The following is a 13,880-nucleotide window of genomic DNA, read 5'->3' as shown; positions in this document are numbered from 1 at the left end:
CGATGTTTTATGCCCTCAAGGCATTTCAACAACTTCTCTTTCCTCAAGTACTACTCATTTGCACAGACAATCAAGTTGCAATGTACTATATCAACAAACAGGGAGGGACGGGCTCTCGCCTGTTGTGTCAGGAAGCCCAACGGATTTGGTCTTGGGCAACAGCTCATCATTTATTCCTGAAGGCTGTCTACATTCAAGGGGAGCAGAATTCCTTAGCAGACAATCTCAGCAGAATTCTCCAACCTCACGAATGGACTCTCGACCCCTTGACTCTCCAGTCCATTTTCGCTCAATGGGGCACTCCTCAAGTGGACCTTTTTGCAGCTCCTCACAATCATCAGCTGCCCCTGTTTTGCTCCAGACTCTACTCTCCTCACCGTCTGGCACCCGATGCATTTCTCCTGGATTGGACCAATCTCTTCCTATATGCATTTCCTCCTCTACCGCTCATGCTGCGGACATTGTTCAAGCTCAGGAGGGAACAAGCCACCATGATTCTCATCGCTCCACGGTGGCCCAGGCAACGTTGGTTCTCCCTTCTACTTCAACTCAGTTCCAGGGAACCCATACTTCTTCCACTGTTTCCTTCTCTGCTTACTCAGCATCAGCAGACACTACTGCATCCCAACTTACAGTCTCTGCACCTGACAGCTTGGTATCTCTTGGGCTGACTTTGGCTCACTCACTCCTTTCTCAGCCTGTCCGTTCTATCATTGATGCTTCCAGGAAACCGGCCACTCTTCAGTGTTATCAACAGAAGTGGTCTCGGTTTTCTTCCTGGTGCCTCTTACATCACCATAATCCCATGTCTCTAGCGGTGGGACTGGTGTTGGACTATCTTCTTTCCTTCTCTGACTCTGGTCTCAAATTTACTTCCATCAGAGTTCATCTTAGTGCCATTGCTGCCTTTCATGAGCCAATTCATGGAAAACCCCTCTCGGCTCATCCTTTGGTTTCTAAGTTCATGAGGGGCCTTTTCAATGTGAAACCACCTCTCAAGCCTCCTCCTGTAGTCTGGGATCTCAATGTGGTTCTTTCTGCTTTAATGAAGCCTCCTTTTGAACCTTTGGCCACAGCGCATTTCAAATTTCTTACTTGGAAAGTGGTCTTCCTTATAGCTCTCACTTCTGCCAGGAGGGTCAGTGAGCTGCATGCACTAGTGGCCGATCCACCTTTCACTGTTTTTCACCACGATAAGGTGGTCCTCTGTACACATCCAAAGTTTCTCCCTAAGGTTGTGTCTGACTTTCATCTTAATCAGTCCATTGTCCTACCTGTATTTTTTCCAAAGCCTCATTCTCATCCAGGTGAACAGGCTTTGCATACCTTGGACTGTAAATGTGCTTTGGCTTACTACCTTGAACGCACCAAACCTCACAGATCATCTCCTCAACTGTTTTTGTCCTTTGATCCTAACAAGTTGGGTCATCCTGTATCTAAACGCACCCTATCCAATTGGCTTGCTGCTTGCATTTCATTCTGTTATGCTCAGTCGGGCCTGACACTGGAAGGTTCTGTCACGGGCCACAAGGTTAGAGCTATGGCAGCGTCTGTAGCTTTCCTTCGTTCCACTTCCATTGAGGAAATCTGCAAGGCTGCTACTTGGTCCTCAGTTCATACTTTTACATCTCACTATTGTCTGGATGCATTCTCCAGACGGGATGGACACTTCGGCCAATCCGTTTTACAAAATTTGTTTTCCTAATGGCCAACCTTCCCTCCATCCCTCTTTTTGTTAGCTTGGAGGTCACCCATCAGTCAAGAATATGCTGCCTGCTTGTCCTGGGATAAAGCACAGTTACTTACCGTAACAGGTGTTATCCAGGGACAGCAGGCAGATATTCTTGCGTCCCTCCCACCTCCCTGGGTTGGCTTCTTAGCTGACTTATACTAACTGGGGACTGCGCACCTTCGTCGGGCGGGAAGGCACTCGCGCACGCGCAGTGCGGCCTAGCTAGAACTTTCTAAGTTCTTAGAGTGCAATCACTCTAAAATTGTCCGTACCGGGGCTCCATCGGTGCCGTCACCCATCAGTCAAGAATATCTGCCTGCTGTCCCTGGATAACACCTGTTACGGTAAGTAACTGTGCTTTTCTCAACGTTGAACTTCATCTGCCATCTCGTCTCCCATTCCCCTAGTTTGTTCAAGTCCCTTTGCAATTCTTCGCAGTCCTCTTTAGTCCGAGCTCCACTAAATAGTTTGGTGTCGTCTGCAAATTTTATTATTTCACACTTCGTCCCTGTTTCTAGATCATTTATGAATATATTAAATAACAGCGGCCTGAGCACTGAGCCCTGTGGGACCCCACTCGTGACCCTCCTCCAGTCCGAGTAGTGGCCCTTCTCTCCTACCCTCTGTTTCCTACACACCAACCAGTTTCTGATCCATCTATGTACATCTCCTTCCACCCCATGGTTCTTCAGTTTCCGGAGTAGGCGTTCATGGGGCACCTTGTCAAAGGCTTTTTCAAAATCTAGATATATGATGCCTATGGGGTCTCCTTTGTCCATCCGTTTGTTAATTCCTTCGAAGAAGTGCAATAAGTTCGTTAGGCATGATCTTCCCTTGCAGAAACCATGTTGGCTGGTTATCAGAAGTTCGTTTCTTTCAAAATGTTCATCGATGGTTTCTTTTATCAGTGTTTCCGCCATTTTCCCCGGAACCGAAGTCAGACTCACCGGTCTGTAGTTTCCTGGGTCACCTCTTGATCCCTTTTTAAAGATGGGTGTAATGTCAGCTATCTTCCAGTCCTCCGGGATCATGCCTGTTTTCAGGGATAGATTGCAAATTTGCTGCAGTAGTTCCGCCATCTCCTCCTTTAATTCCTTCAGAACCCTTGGATGGATTCCGTCCGGACCTGGGGATTTGTCAGTTTTTAATTTTTCTATTTGCCTGCGTACATCTTCAAGGCTCACTTCCATGGATGTTAATTTTTCTGCTTGATTTCCATGGAATTTAACTCATACCCACAGTGCCCACTAAGATCCATTTCATCTTTACAATTAAGCTCCTTCATCCCTACCTATTCCCTTAGGAGATAACACTATTTACTTGTTCAGCTCCCTCTGTTTTCTCCGAACACCAATAGCTTACTATGTTTTTTTTGAGGATAGTATTCACTATTCAACCAATAAGTGTTCTAAACTTCAATTTGGTGCTCCAGTTGCCTCTCTCTGTACATTCCAAGCCTCTGGAGTCACCAGAGATTTTAAGTTCCTAAAGTAACTTTTTCCATATCTGCGTGATCCCCGCATCCCCATTCCCAAGCAGCTGTGTAGTCTCCACCCCACTCTTTAACTTGTTTATTTTGGTGAAGTAATGTTGATTGCTGGGTTGGCATTCTTTAGAGCAATGCTTCTCAATCCAGTCCTCGGGGCATACCCAGCCATTTAGGTTTTTAGGATATCCATTATGAAAATGCATGAGACGGATTTTCATACCAAGGTGGTACTGCATGTATATCTATCTCATGCAAATTCATTATGGATATCGTGAAAAGCTGAGTAACTGGATTGAGAAGCACTGCTTAGCCAGCTTTACTTTTGTTTAAAGTAGGAATGCTATTGTACCAACAGAAAGGGCTTCAATTATTATCCTCTTAGAAGTTACTATGGTTAGTGAAGAAAGTTTTAATGATAATCAGTGTGTGTAGAAGAAAATTAATCTTTCTAGGTGTTTATCTAAGCTTGTTTTGAATTTCAGAAAATGTCAACGTTTGTGATGCAGAGCATGGGTTTCCTTCAGTACTCTTCTCCAGTTCCAGGGTCAAAGTTGTATGTGAATGCAGATTTAAAATTGCAACAGAGGCAGCCTTTGAATCACCGTGGATTGGACACAAGATACAACGTAAGAGAGGTTTTCTAGTCTAATTTACATGATTAACACATGGGCAGTAGTGTTTGGTGAGCTTTGCTGTATTTGAATCTCTAGGCCAGTGATTTTCAACCTTTTTCATCTCATGCCACACTGACATGCTAGTTGCAGTGCTTTTGTATAAAAACTGCTGTCCATGGTGGCCTACAGGGCTAAAGACATCAATAGAAGATGGAAAAAAACATTCCTGAGGCTGTTGCATAAGTCATTTTCCAGTGCAATAGGTGAGACATTCTAGACCAGATATGGGCAACTCCGGTCCTCGAGGGACGGAATCCAATCGGGTTTTCAGGATTTCCCCAATGAATATGCATGAGATGTATTTGCATGCACTACTTTCAATGCATATTCATTGTGGAAATCCTGAAAACCCAATTGGATTCCGGCCCTCGAGGACTGGAGTTGCCCATGTTTGTTCTAGATAGATGGGTTAAATCTCCATAGCCGCATGCTGCATAAGGAATCCACTCCGGATTTTTCACTCTGCCTCTGCTGTACTTCACTGTGTTCTTTAGCTCTATCTACAGTTCTTTCCTTCTGAACGCGTGCCTGAAGGAGTGTTTGTTCCCCGCAGCTTAAGAAACGCAAATTTAAGTCATCTAAGGGTAACTCTATGCCCCAGGAGCAGGACACCTTTTCTAAATTTATGAAATTTTTGTGGTCTGAGTTTCAGAACAGGTGTTCTCCTACTGAGCAGTCCCAAGCCGCCTACACGGCATCTCTTAGTGGCATTGTGACTTAGGGCATGTCCTTGCCTCAGCCTGCTGCTACTTTCATGCTGCCTAACCCTGATCTGGGGGGACCCTCATGCAGATGTTTCTCTTACTGATCCCTTATTTGCAGGTACAGCGCTTCCCGGAGAGGGAGATCAGGAGCTGTATGCTGGATCTGCAGATCCCTCTGGGGTCTTGGATCCTAGAGATGATCCTACTGTCCTGTGCTTTTTTAAGTTTGTGGCTCTGTTGGACCTTATTTCTGAGCCTTTGCAGGAATTGAACTTAGTCACTCAGCTGGCTCCATCCACTTCTTACTCCTGGCTTTATGGTGTTGCTCGCAGTCTGCCACCTTTCCCTGGCACCCTGATATGAGCGTTATCCCAGGACAAACAGGCAGCATATTCTCTACATGTGGGTGACGTCATCCACAGAGCCCCGTAGTGGACAGCCTCGCAAGCAAACTTGCTTGAAGATCTTCAAACTTGCGAATACTACACCGTGCGTGTGCCTTCCCACTCGAGTCAGGGCGTGCGTCTCCTCAGCGTGGCCTCAGTTCTTGTTTTTCTGTGGAGCCAAGAAGCCCTATTCTACAGCTCTGCTGTTTTACCTACTTGCCTTCTCGCACCTCGGCTTTCTTTGCTTTATTTTATTTCTTTAAGTCGCTGTGCAGCGCGTCTTTTTATTTTTTTAAAAAATTTGATTTTTTCCTGCTTGTTTTCATCTGTCGGGCCTTGCTTGGGCTTAGGCCCTGCCGCTGGCCCTCGCTTGGCTGTGGCTGTATTTTCTTTTTCTCTCCCGGCCTCTTACCGGGTTCAACAAGTGTAGGTAGTGTGGCCGGGCCATTTACTTCATAGGACCCGAACATTGTCCTGAGTTCTGCCCTTGCTCTGCTATTCTTCGGAAACAAAATTCTTGTAGTAGTCTTCAGAGACGACCTTGGCCTCGACCCCCAGTGGCGGCCTCATCTTCCCATATCTCGACCTCGAGTCTCATCTGCTGTGCCTCGTAAGGTTCCGTCCTTGGGTAAGTCTCCTTTTTTCTCCCCAGGTACGCTACCTAAGAATTGCCTCCAGCTGAGTCTCAGGCAATCCAGGCAACGAGTGCAGTCGTGCCAGCCTCTACGAGACCTTCGAAGCGTGCCTCCATTAATAGGGAATACTCTTCCTCAAGATTGCCCTCTATGGAGCGCACTGCTGCACCTTCAATACCAGTTTCATTAGTATGGTGCCAACTTTCCGGACAGGATCAAGGAGCTTAGCACTGTGTTTGCTCAACTTGCTCCAGCCTCGACCTTGCTCCCTGCAAGCCAGTCAGAGCACGTCTTCAAAGCGCACCCTGCTTGGTCTGTGACGCCTTGTGCCTCGACTGGACCTGAGGCTTTGTGCTTCGACTGAGGTCTCATGCCTTGACTGAGGCCTCGTGCCTCAACTGAGTCCTCGCCCCGTCAATCCAAGCCTTGTACTCTAACTGTCGGGTTTTTTAGGCCATTAGGAAGCCTCGATCTGCTTCAGCCTCGAGGTACTCCTCCCCTTCGAGGCACCTCTGTTTGAGGCAGGATTCGGATCCCTCTTTTCCTTGTCCTTCACGGCTCTTGTGGGAACCTTCCAGAGCTGGGATGGGTCTCGGCCTCGACCAGCTTCCTGCATGACTGTGCATGTTTTTGAGGCACACCCTGCTTGGTCTCTGTGGCCTTGTGCTTCGTCCTCGACTGAGTCTTCGCCTAGTCGATCCTGGCCGTGTACTCTTGCTATTAAACTTCGAGGCAGTCAAAATGCCTCGTTCTGCTTCTGCCTCGAGGTACTCTTCATCGAAGCATCTCTGTTTGAGGCGGGATTCTGATCCCTCTCTTCCTCATCCTTCGAAGCTCTTGAGGGAACTTTTTGTCCCAGGCAGGGTCTCAACCTCGACCCAGCTTCCTGTAAGCCAGTGGGAGCATGTCCTCGAGGCGCCCCCTGCTTGGTCTCTGCGGCATCGTGCTTCGTCCTCAACTGCATCTTCACCTGGTCACTCCAGGCCTTGTGCTTTAGCTGCCCGGTTTCAAGGCCTTTATGAAGTCTCGCTCTGTTTCTGCCTCATGGTACTCCTCTTCATCGGGGCACCTCTGTTCGTGGCAGGATTCGGATCCCCTTTTTTTCCTCGTGCTTTGAGGCTCTTCGGGGACTGTTCCAGGTCCAGCTAGGGTCTCGTGCTGGAGGTCCTTGTCTGCCTCGTTCTACGCCATCTTGAGTTATTTTTTTGAGGCCCCGAGCCTTCTCTCCTGCCCATAGGAGGTCGTCTCAGTCCCCTTTGTCCTCAGTGGGAGCTGATTACCTTGGACCTCTGGGCTCTCACCATTATTCGGGTGGGGTACGTTAGATAAATTGTGAGCCCACCGGGACAGATAGGGAAAATGCTTGAGTACCTGATTGTAAAACCGCTTAGATAAGCTTGATAGGCGGTATATAAAATCCTAATAAACTTGAAACTTGAATTCCTGGAAGTACCACTCGACCTGCCTCCAAGAGAGTGTCCTTCCAACAGGTCGCAACTTCCCTTTTTTCTTCGGGAGGCTCGAGCTCTCCTTCGCCTCCGGGCTGTAGAGGAGGTACCCTTGTGCCAATGGAACACGGAGTTTTTACTGCCATTCTGGATCTACGAGCACTCAACAAATTTCTTGTCAAAGGAATGTTTCACATGCGCTCTCTTCCCACGTTATACCCCCTGGCGGATGAGGGGGATTGGTTATGCTTGCTGGATCTCAAAGAGGCTTACGCTCACATCCCGATTCATCCAGCCTCTCGCAGATTTCTGAGATTTCATAGTAACATAGTAACATAGTAGATGACGGCAGATAAAGACCTGAATGGTCCATCCAATCTGCCCAACCTGATTCAATTTAAATTTTTAAATTTTTTCTTCTTAGCGATTTCTGGGCAAGAATCCAAAGCTTTACCCGGTACTGTGCTTGGGTTCCAACTGCCGAAATCTCTGTTAAGACTTATTCCAGCCCATCTACACCCTCCCAGCCATTGAAGCCCTCCCCAGCCCATCCTCCACCAAACGGCCATATATAGACACAGACCGTGCAAGTCTGCCCAGTACTGGCCTTAGTTCAATATTTAATATTATTTTCTGATTCTAAATCCTCTGTGTTCATCCCACGCTTCTTTGAACTCAGTCACAGTCTTACTCTCCACCACCTCTCTCGAGAGCGCATTTCAGGCATCCACTATCCTCTCCGTAAAGTAGAATTTCCTAACATTGCCCGTGAATCTACCACCCCTCAACCTCAAATTATGTCCTCTGGTTTTACCATTTTCCTTTCTCTGGAAAAGATTTTGTTCTACGTTAATACCCTTCAAGTATTTGAACGTCTGAATCATATCTCCCCTGTCTCTCCTTTCCTCTAGGGTATAATATTGGTCGCCGTACCTCAAGAAGGACATGGCAGTACTTGAGAGAGTCCAAAGGAGAGCAACGAAACTGGTAAGAGGGCTGGAACACTGCCCATACGCCGAGAGGTTGGATAGGCTGGGGCTCTTCTCTCTGGAAAAAAGGAGGCTCAGGGGAGATATGATAGAGACCTTCAGGATCATGAGGGGCATAGAGAGGGTGGATAGGGACAGATTCTTCAGGCTGAAGGGGACAACAAGTACGAGGGGGCATTCGGAGAAACTGAAGGGAGATAGGTTCAAAACAAATGCAAGGAAGTTTTTTTTCACCCAAAGGGTCGTGGACACCTGGAATGCGCTACCGGAGGAAGTGATCAGGCAGAGTACGGTACAGGGATTCAAACAGGGATTGGATGGATTCCTGAGGGATAAAAGGATCGTGGGATACTGAGAGAGGTGCTGGGATGTAACACAGGTATAGAAACCCAACCAGGTCGTGCATGTGCAAGACCGGAGGGTTAGGACTTCGATGGGAAGATAGGACTCAATGGGAAACCAAGGTGGCAAGGGGGCCCCTTCTGGTGATTCAGACAGGTCGTAACCTGTTTGGGCCGCCGCGGGAGCAGACTGCTGGGCAGGATGGACCTATGGTCTGACCCGGCGGAGGCACTGCTTATGTTCTTATGTTATGTTCTTACATATTCAGGGCTTCCAGTCTCTCTTCATACGTCTTCTGGCGCAAGCCTCCTATCATTTTCGTCGCCCTCCTCTGGACCACCTCAAGTCTTCTTATGTCCTTCGCCAGATACGGTCTCCAAAACTGAACACAATACTCCAAGTGGGGCCTCACCAATGACCTGTACAGGGGCATCAACACCTTCTTCCTTCTACTGACTACGCCTTTCTTTATACAGCCCAGAATCCTTCTGGCAGCAGCCACTGCCTTGTCACACTGTTTTTTCGCCTTTAGATCTTCGAACACTATCACCCCAAGGTCCCTCTCCCCATCTGTGCATATCAGCTTCTCTCCTCCCAGCATATACGGTTCCTTCCTATTATTAATCCCCAAATGCATTACTCTGCATTTCTTTGCATTGAATTTTAGTTGCCAGGCATTAGACCATTCCTCTAACTTTTGCAGATCCTTTTTCATATTTTCCACTCCCTCTTCGGTGTCTACTCTGTTGCAAATCTTGGTATCATCTGCAAAAAGGCACACTTTTCCTTCTAACCCTTCAGCAATGTCACTCACAAACATATTGAACAGGATTGGCCCCCGCACCGAACCCTGAGGGACTCCACTACTCCTTACCTTTCCTTCCTTCGAGCGACTTCCATTAACCACCACCCTCAGCCAGTTTCTGACCCAGTTTCCACCTACAGTACCAAGTTCTCCCTTTCGGACTTGCTTCATCCCCAAGGATCTTCACGAAGTGCCTCATTGTGGTGGCAGCAGCCCTGCGGATGCAGGGTCTTCAGGTGTTTCCATACCTCGACGACTGGCTCATCAAGGCGTCGTCTCGTCAGGCGGTTATTGCAGCGCCCAACAGACTATTGCACTCCTTCCAAATCTGGGCTTCGAGGTAAACTTTCCCAAGTTCCAGTTGTGTCCTTCTCAATCTCTCCAGATTAGATGTTAATACAACAAATAGCCTAACAGCCCACGATCTCGCTGACAACTTCTGCAAAAAGATTAGTGATATTTGGAAAACAGTTGTTCCTGCCACAATTAAAGAATCTACTTGCACCCCAAACGATTACCACCTACCATTTGCTAAATGTTCTACATTTAATCTTCCTACTTTGGATGATGTGAAGCGTCTTTTCCAAAGAGTCAATTTAAAAGGCTTTTGAGCAGAGATCATTCCCCCACTAATTCTAAAAAAATTTTTCTCGTTTTTTGGTACTTTCATCCACACTCTTATTCTAAATAGTTTAAAACTTGGTCTGTTACCTTCAGCATGGAAAAAGGCCTCGATCCTTCCAATAATAAAAGATTACAAAGCTAGTCCAGAAGATGCCTCAAATTATCGACCTATAGCTAATATTCCATTTCTAGCTAAACTAACAGAAAGATTAGTATTTGAACAACTATCAGACTTTGTTGAGACAACCAATGTTTTATACCCAAACAAACAGGATTCAGGAAAAACCATTCTACAGAGTATTCGCTAATTGGTCTGACCACAAACATACTTTATCATTTAGATCATCAAACTCTGTTATTCTTTTCTCTCTTGATTTATCAGCAGCATTCAATACCATCGATCATGTATTGCTTCTTGAAAGATTGAAATCCATAGGAGTCTGCGGCCAAATACTTGATTGGTTTAATTCCTTTCTTTCTAATCGCTCATCTATAGTTACTTTCAAGGATACAATTTCAAAACCCTACACTCTTAATTATGGTATTCCTCAAGGTTCCAATCTGTCCCCGTTATTATTCAATATTTTCCTATCCCCTTTACTAAGCTTATGTCAATCTATTGGCTTTACTACTTTCACATATGCTGATGATGTTCAACTTCTACACCCTCTAAATCCAGAAAATAAAGAAGAAATAATGGAGATTAATAGAAAATTGGTGGAAATTAAGCAATGGCTCAATTCTAATATGTTAGCTTTAAACATTCAGAAAACTAAAACCTTAGTTTTCATATGGAAAAAAGACATGTCTGACTACCCCATTCATCCTAGATAATACCCATCTAAAGTTAGTAAAATCTTTGAAAATATTGGGCTTCACTATTGATGAAAGGCTTTCCTACCATGAACATGTAAGCAACACCGTTAAATCTTGCTTTTATAGGCTACGAATGATTCGCTCAATTTCTAAGTTTCTTGAGCCAAAATCACTCAACATACTAATTCATTCCCTAGTTATCACTAAACTTGACTACTGTAACTCTTTATTATTAAATATTACTCTAAAAAAAAAGAGGCGTCTTCATATAGTCCAAAATACCGCCATTAAATTGATTTATAATGGAAAAAAATACGATCATGTTACTCCCTTTCTGATCAAATCCCACTGGCTTCCAGTTAATCACCGAATTACTTTCAAAATCTTACTTCTAGTTTTTAAAACTTTGTCTTCTCAATTTATCAACAAACTACTCATTCCTCATAATACATCATGCTCTCTTAGATCTACCAATCAAAAACTTATAACAGTTCCCTCATTGAAAGTAATTGGAACTCGTCGTCATGACATGTTCTCAGTAATGGCCCCACAAATATGGAATACTTTACCTCAATATATAAGAGAAGAAAATGATTTAAATCGCTTCAAAAGCAATCTGAAGTGTCATCTTTTTAAAGATACTTTTAATCTTTAGTTATGTTCAAAGTTTATTTTAGTCCTTCTCTATTTTTTACTTTACCTCCCTATTGTTCTGTCCATTTATGTCCTCTCCTATATTATATTATAAACAATTGTAGTTCTGCCCTTCTTACCTTATGTATCTGTCAGTCTGTCTGTTTAACCCATTATATTTAAAGATTAAACTGGTATATGCTTATACCTTTTAAATTTGTAAATCGCTTAGTAATGTAAATAAGCGATTCATCAAGTCAAAAAAAAACTTGAAATCTTCATCAGAGCGGTACTGGACACGCTTCGACTCCGCTTGTTCCTGCCTCAACCTCGTCAGGATGCCCTCATTCGCCTTTGCCAGAGGGTGTCTATTTTGTCGACAGTTTCAGCCAGGTACATGATGGTCTTACTGGGACACATGGCCTCCACAGTTTATGTGACTCTTTTTGCCAGACTTCACCTCCAAGTTCCTCAGTCGACCCTAGCATCGCAGTGGCGACAGGATCGAGATCCTGTCTCTCAATACATTGCAGTGACTCCTTTGTTAAGACAGTCTCTCTGCTGGTGGATACTCTTTTTCAATCTTTCCAGAGGTTTTCTGTTTCACGAACCCCCCTCTGCAGAAGGTCCTTATGACAGACTCTTCCATGTACTCATGGGGGGCTCACCTCGACGGTTTCCGTATCCAAGGCCATTGGTTCAGCACGGATCGTCACTGTCACATCAACCTTCTGGAGCTTCGAGCCATTTTCAACGCTCTCAAAGCCTTTCATCATCTGCTTTGCAACCACGTGGTCCTGGTTTGGACGAACAACCAGGTAGCCCTGTATTATGTCATCAAACAGGGAGGTACGCGATCCCTGTCTCTTTTCCAGGGGGCTCTAAAGATTTGGAATTGGGCGATACATCACCACATCTTTCTCAGAGCGGTCTACATTCAGGGCCAGCAGAACTGTCTGGCAAACAAATTGAGCCGCCTTCTGGAACCTCGCGAATGAACATTCGATTCCTCGACTCTGCCTCAGGTGTTTGCTCGGTGGGGGACTCCGCAGATAAATCTGTTTGCGTCCCCCCTCCACCACATGTTGCCTCGTTTCTGCTCCGGGATTTACCGACTCAAGGTGTATGCTTTCCTTCTGGATTGGACGAACCTGTTTTCTATAAGCGTTTCCTCCATTCCCTCTGATTCTGAAGACTCTCGTGTTGAGGTCAACCCACGCCACCATGATTCTGATAGCTCCTCGGTGGCCCAGATACCCATGGTTCTCCCTTCTACTGCAACTCAGTGCCAGGGAGCCTCTGCTTCTGCATGTTTTTCCTTCTCTGCTTACTCAGTCAAGGTTCTCTGCTTCATCTCAACCTGCAGTCTCTACACTTATCAGCTTGGTTCCTCTCAACATGATTGTCTCGTTCCAGTTTTCACAATCTGTTCAGGATGTTCTCGAGGCTTCTTGGAAACAATCCACTGGGCAGTGTTACACTCACAAGTGGACATGATAGCGAATGTCATCCCAATCTTCAAAAAGGGATTGAGAGGAAAACCGGGCAACTATAGACCTGTGAGTCTTACGTCGGTTCCTGGGAAGATGATCGAAGCACTAATAAAGGATAGCATAGAGCAACACTTGGAAAATCACGACCTGATGAGAGCTAGCCAACACGGCTTTAGGAAAGGGAAGTCATGTTTGACTAATTTACTTCAATTTTTTGAGGAAGTGAACAAACAAATTGATAGCGGTGAACCGGTGGATATAATATACTTGGACTTCCAGAAAGCGTTTGATAAGGTTCCCCACGCAAGGCTTCTGAAGAAACTACAAAGCCATGGAATAGAAGGAGATATACTAAGATGGATAGGCAAATGGTTAGAAAACAGATTGCAGAGGGTGGGCATAAATGGGAAGTTCTCGGACTGGGAAGAGGTAACGAGCGGTGTACCCCAGGGATCGGTTCTTGGGCCCATCTTGTTCAATATCTTCATAAACGACCTAGAAGATGAAACAACAAGTAATTTAATCAAGTTTGCGGACGACACAAAACTATGTCGGGTAGTTGGGACACAAAAGGACAGAGAAGAACTTCAGAGAGATTTGAACCAGCTAGAGAAATGGGCAGAAAAGTGGCAGATGAAGTTTAACATAGAAAAATGCAAAGTGATGCACCTGGGTAAGAAAAACAAGGAACATGAATATAAAATGTTAGGTATGACACTGGGCAAGACCAAACAAGAAAGGGACCTGGGGGTACTGATAGACAGGACCCTGAAGCCGTCAGCTCAATGCGCAGCGGCAGCAAAGAAAGCAAATAGGATGTTGGACATGATAAAGAAGGGAATCACAAGTAGATCAGCGGACATCATAATGCCGCTTTACAGAGCAATGGTCAGACCACACTTGGAGTACTGTGTTCAACACTGGTCTCCCTACCTAAAGAAGGATATAACCCTACTGGAGAGGGTGCAAAGGTGAGCCACGAAGCTAGTAAAAGGTATCGAGAATTTGAGCTTCAAAGAACGCCTCGGAAAACTGGGATTGTTCACCCTCGAGAAGAGAAGACTGCGAGGAGACATGATAGAGACTTTTAAAATACTAAAAGAATTTGAC

General features: G+C 45.5%; 1 protein-coding gene across 4 annotated transcripts in view; it reads left to right on the top strand.

The window, feature by feature from the left end:
- Nucleotides 1–13,880, top strand: part of TMEM231 (transmembrane protein 231) — a 177,810-nt gene that overhangs the window by 71,505 nt on the left and 92,425 nt on the right. For all 4 annotated transcript variants that reach the window (XM_033941480.1, XM_033941481.1, XM_033941477.1 and 1 more), the window contains one exon: nt 3,704–3,847. In XM_033941480.1, coding sequence (XP_033797371.1) covers nt 3,704–3,847 — 144 coding nt within the window. The remainder of the gene's footprint in view (nt 1–3,703; nt 3,848–13,880) is intronic.

Source organism: Geotrypetes seraphini, chromosome 4, assembly GCF_902459505.1.
Source record: "Geotrypetes seraphini chromosome 4, aGeoSer1.1, whole genome shotgun sequence".
NCBI classification, from domain to species: domain Eukaryota; kingdom Metazoa; phylum Chordata; class Amphibia; order Gymnophiona; family Dermophiidae; genus Geotrypetes; species Geotrypetes seraphini.
The sequence above is the reverse complement of the archived record's forward strand: the minus strand, read 5'-3'. Positions and strand labels throughout refer to the sequence as shown.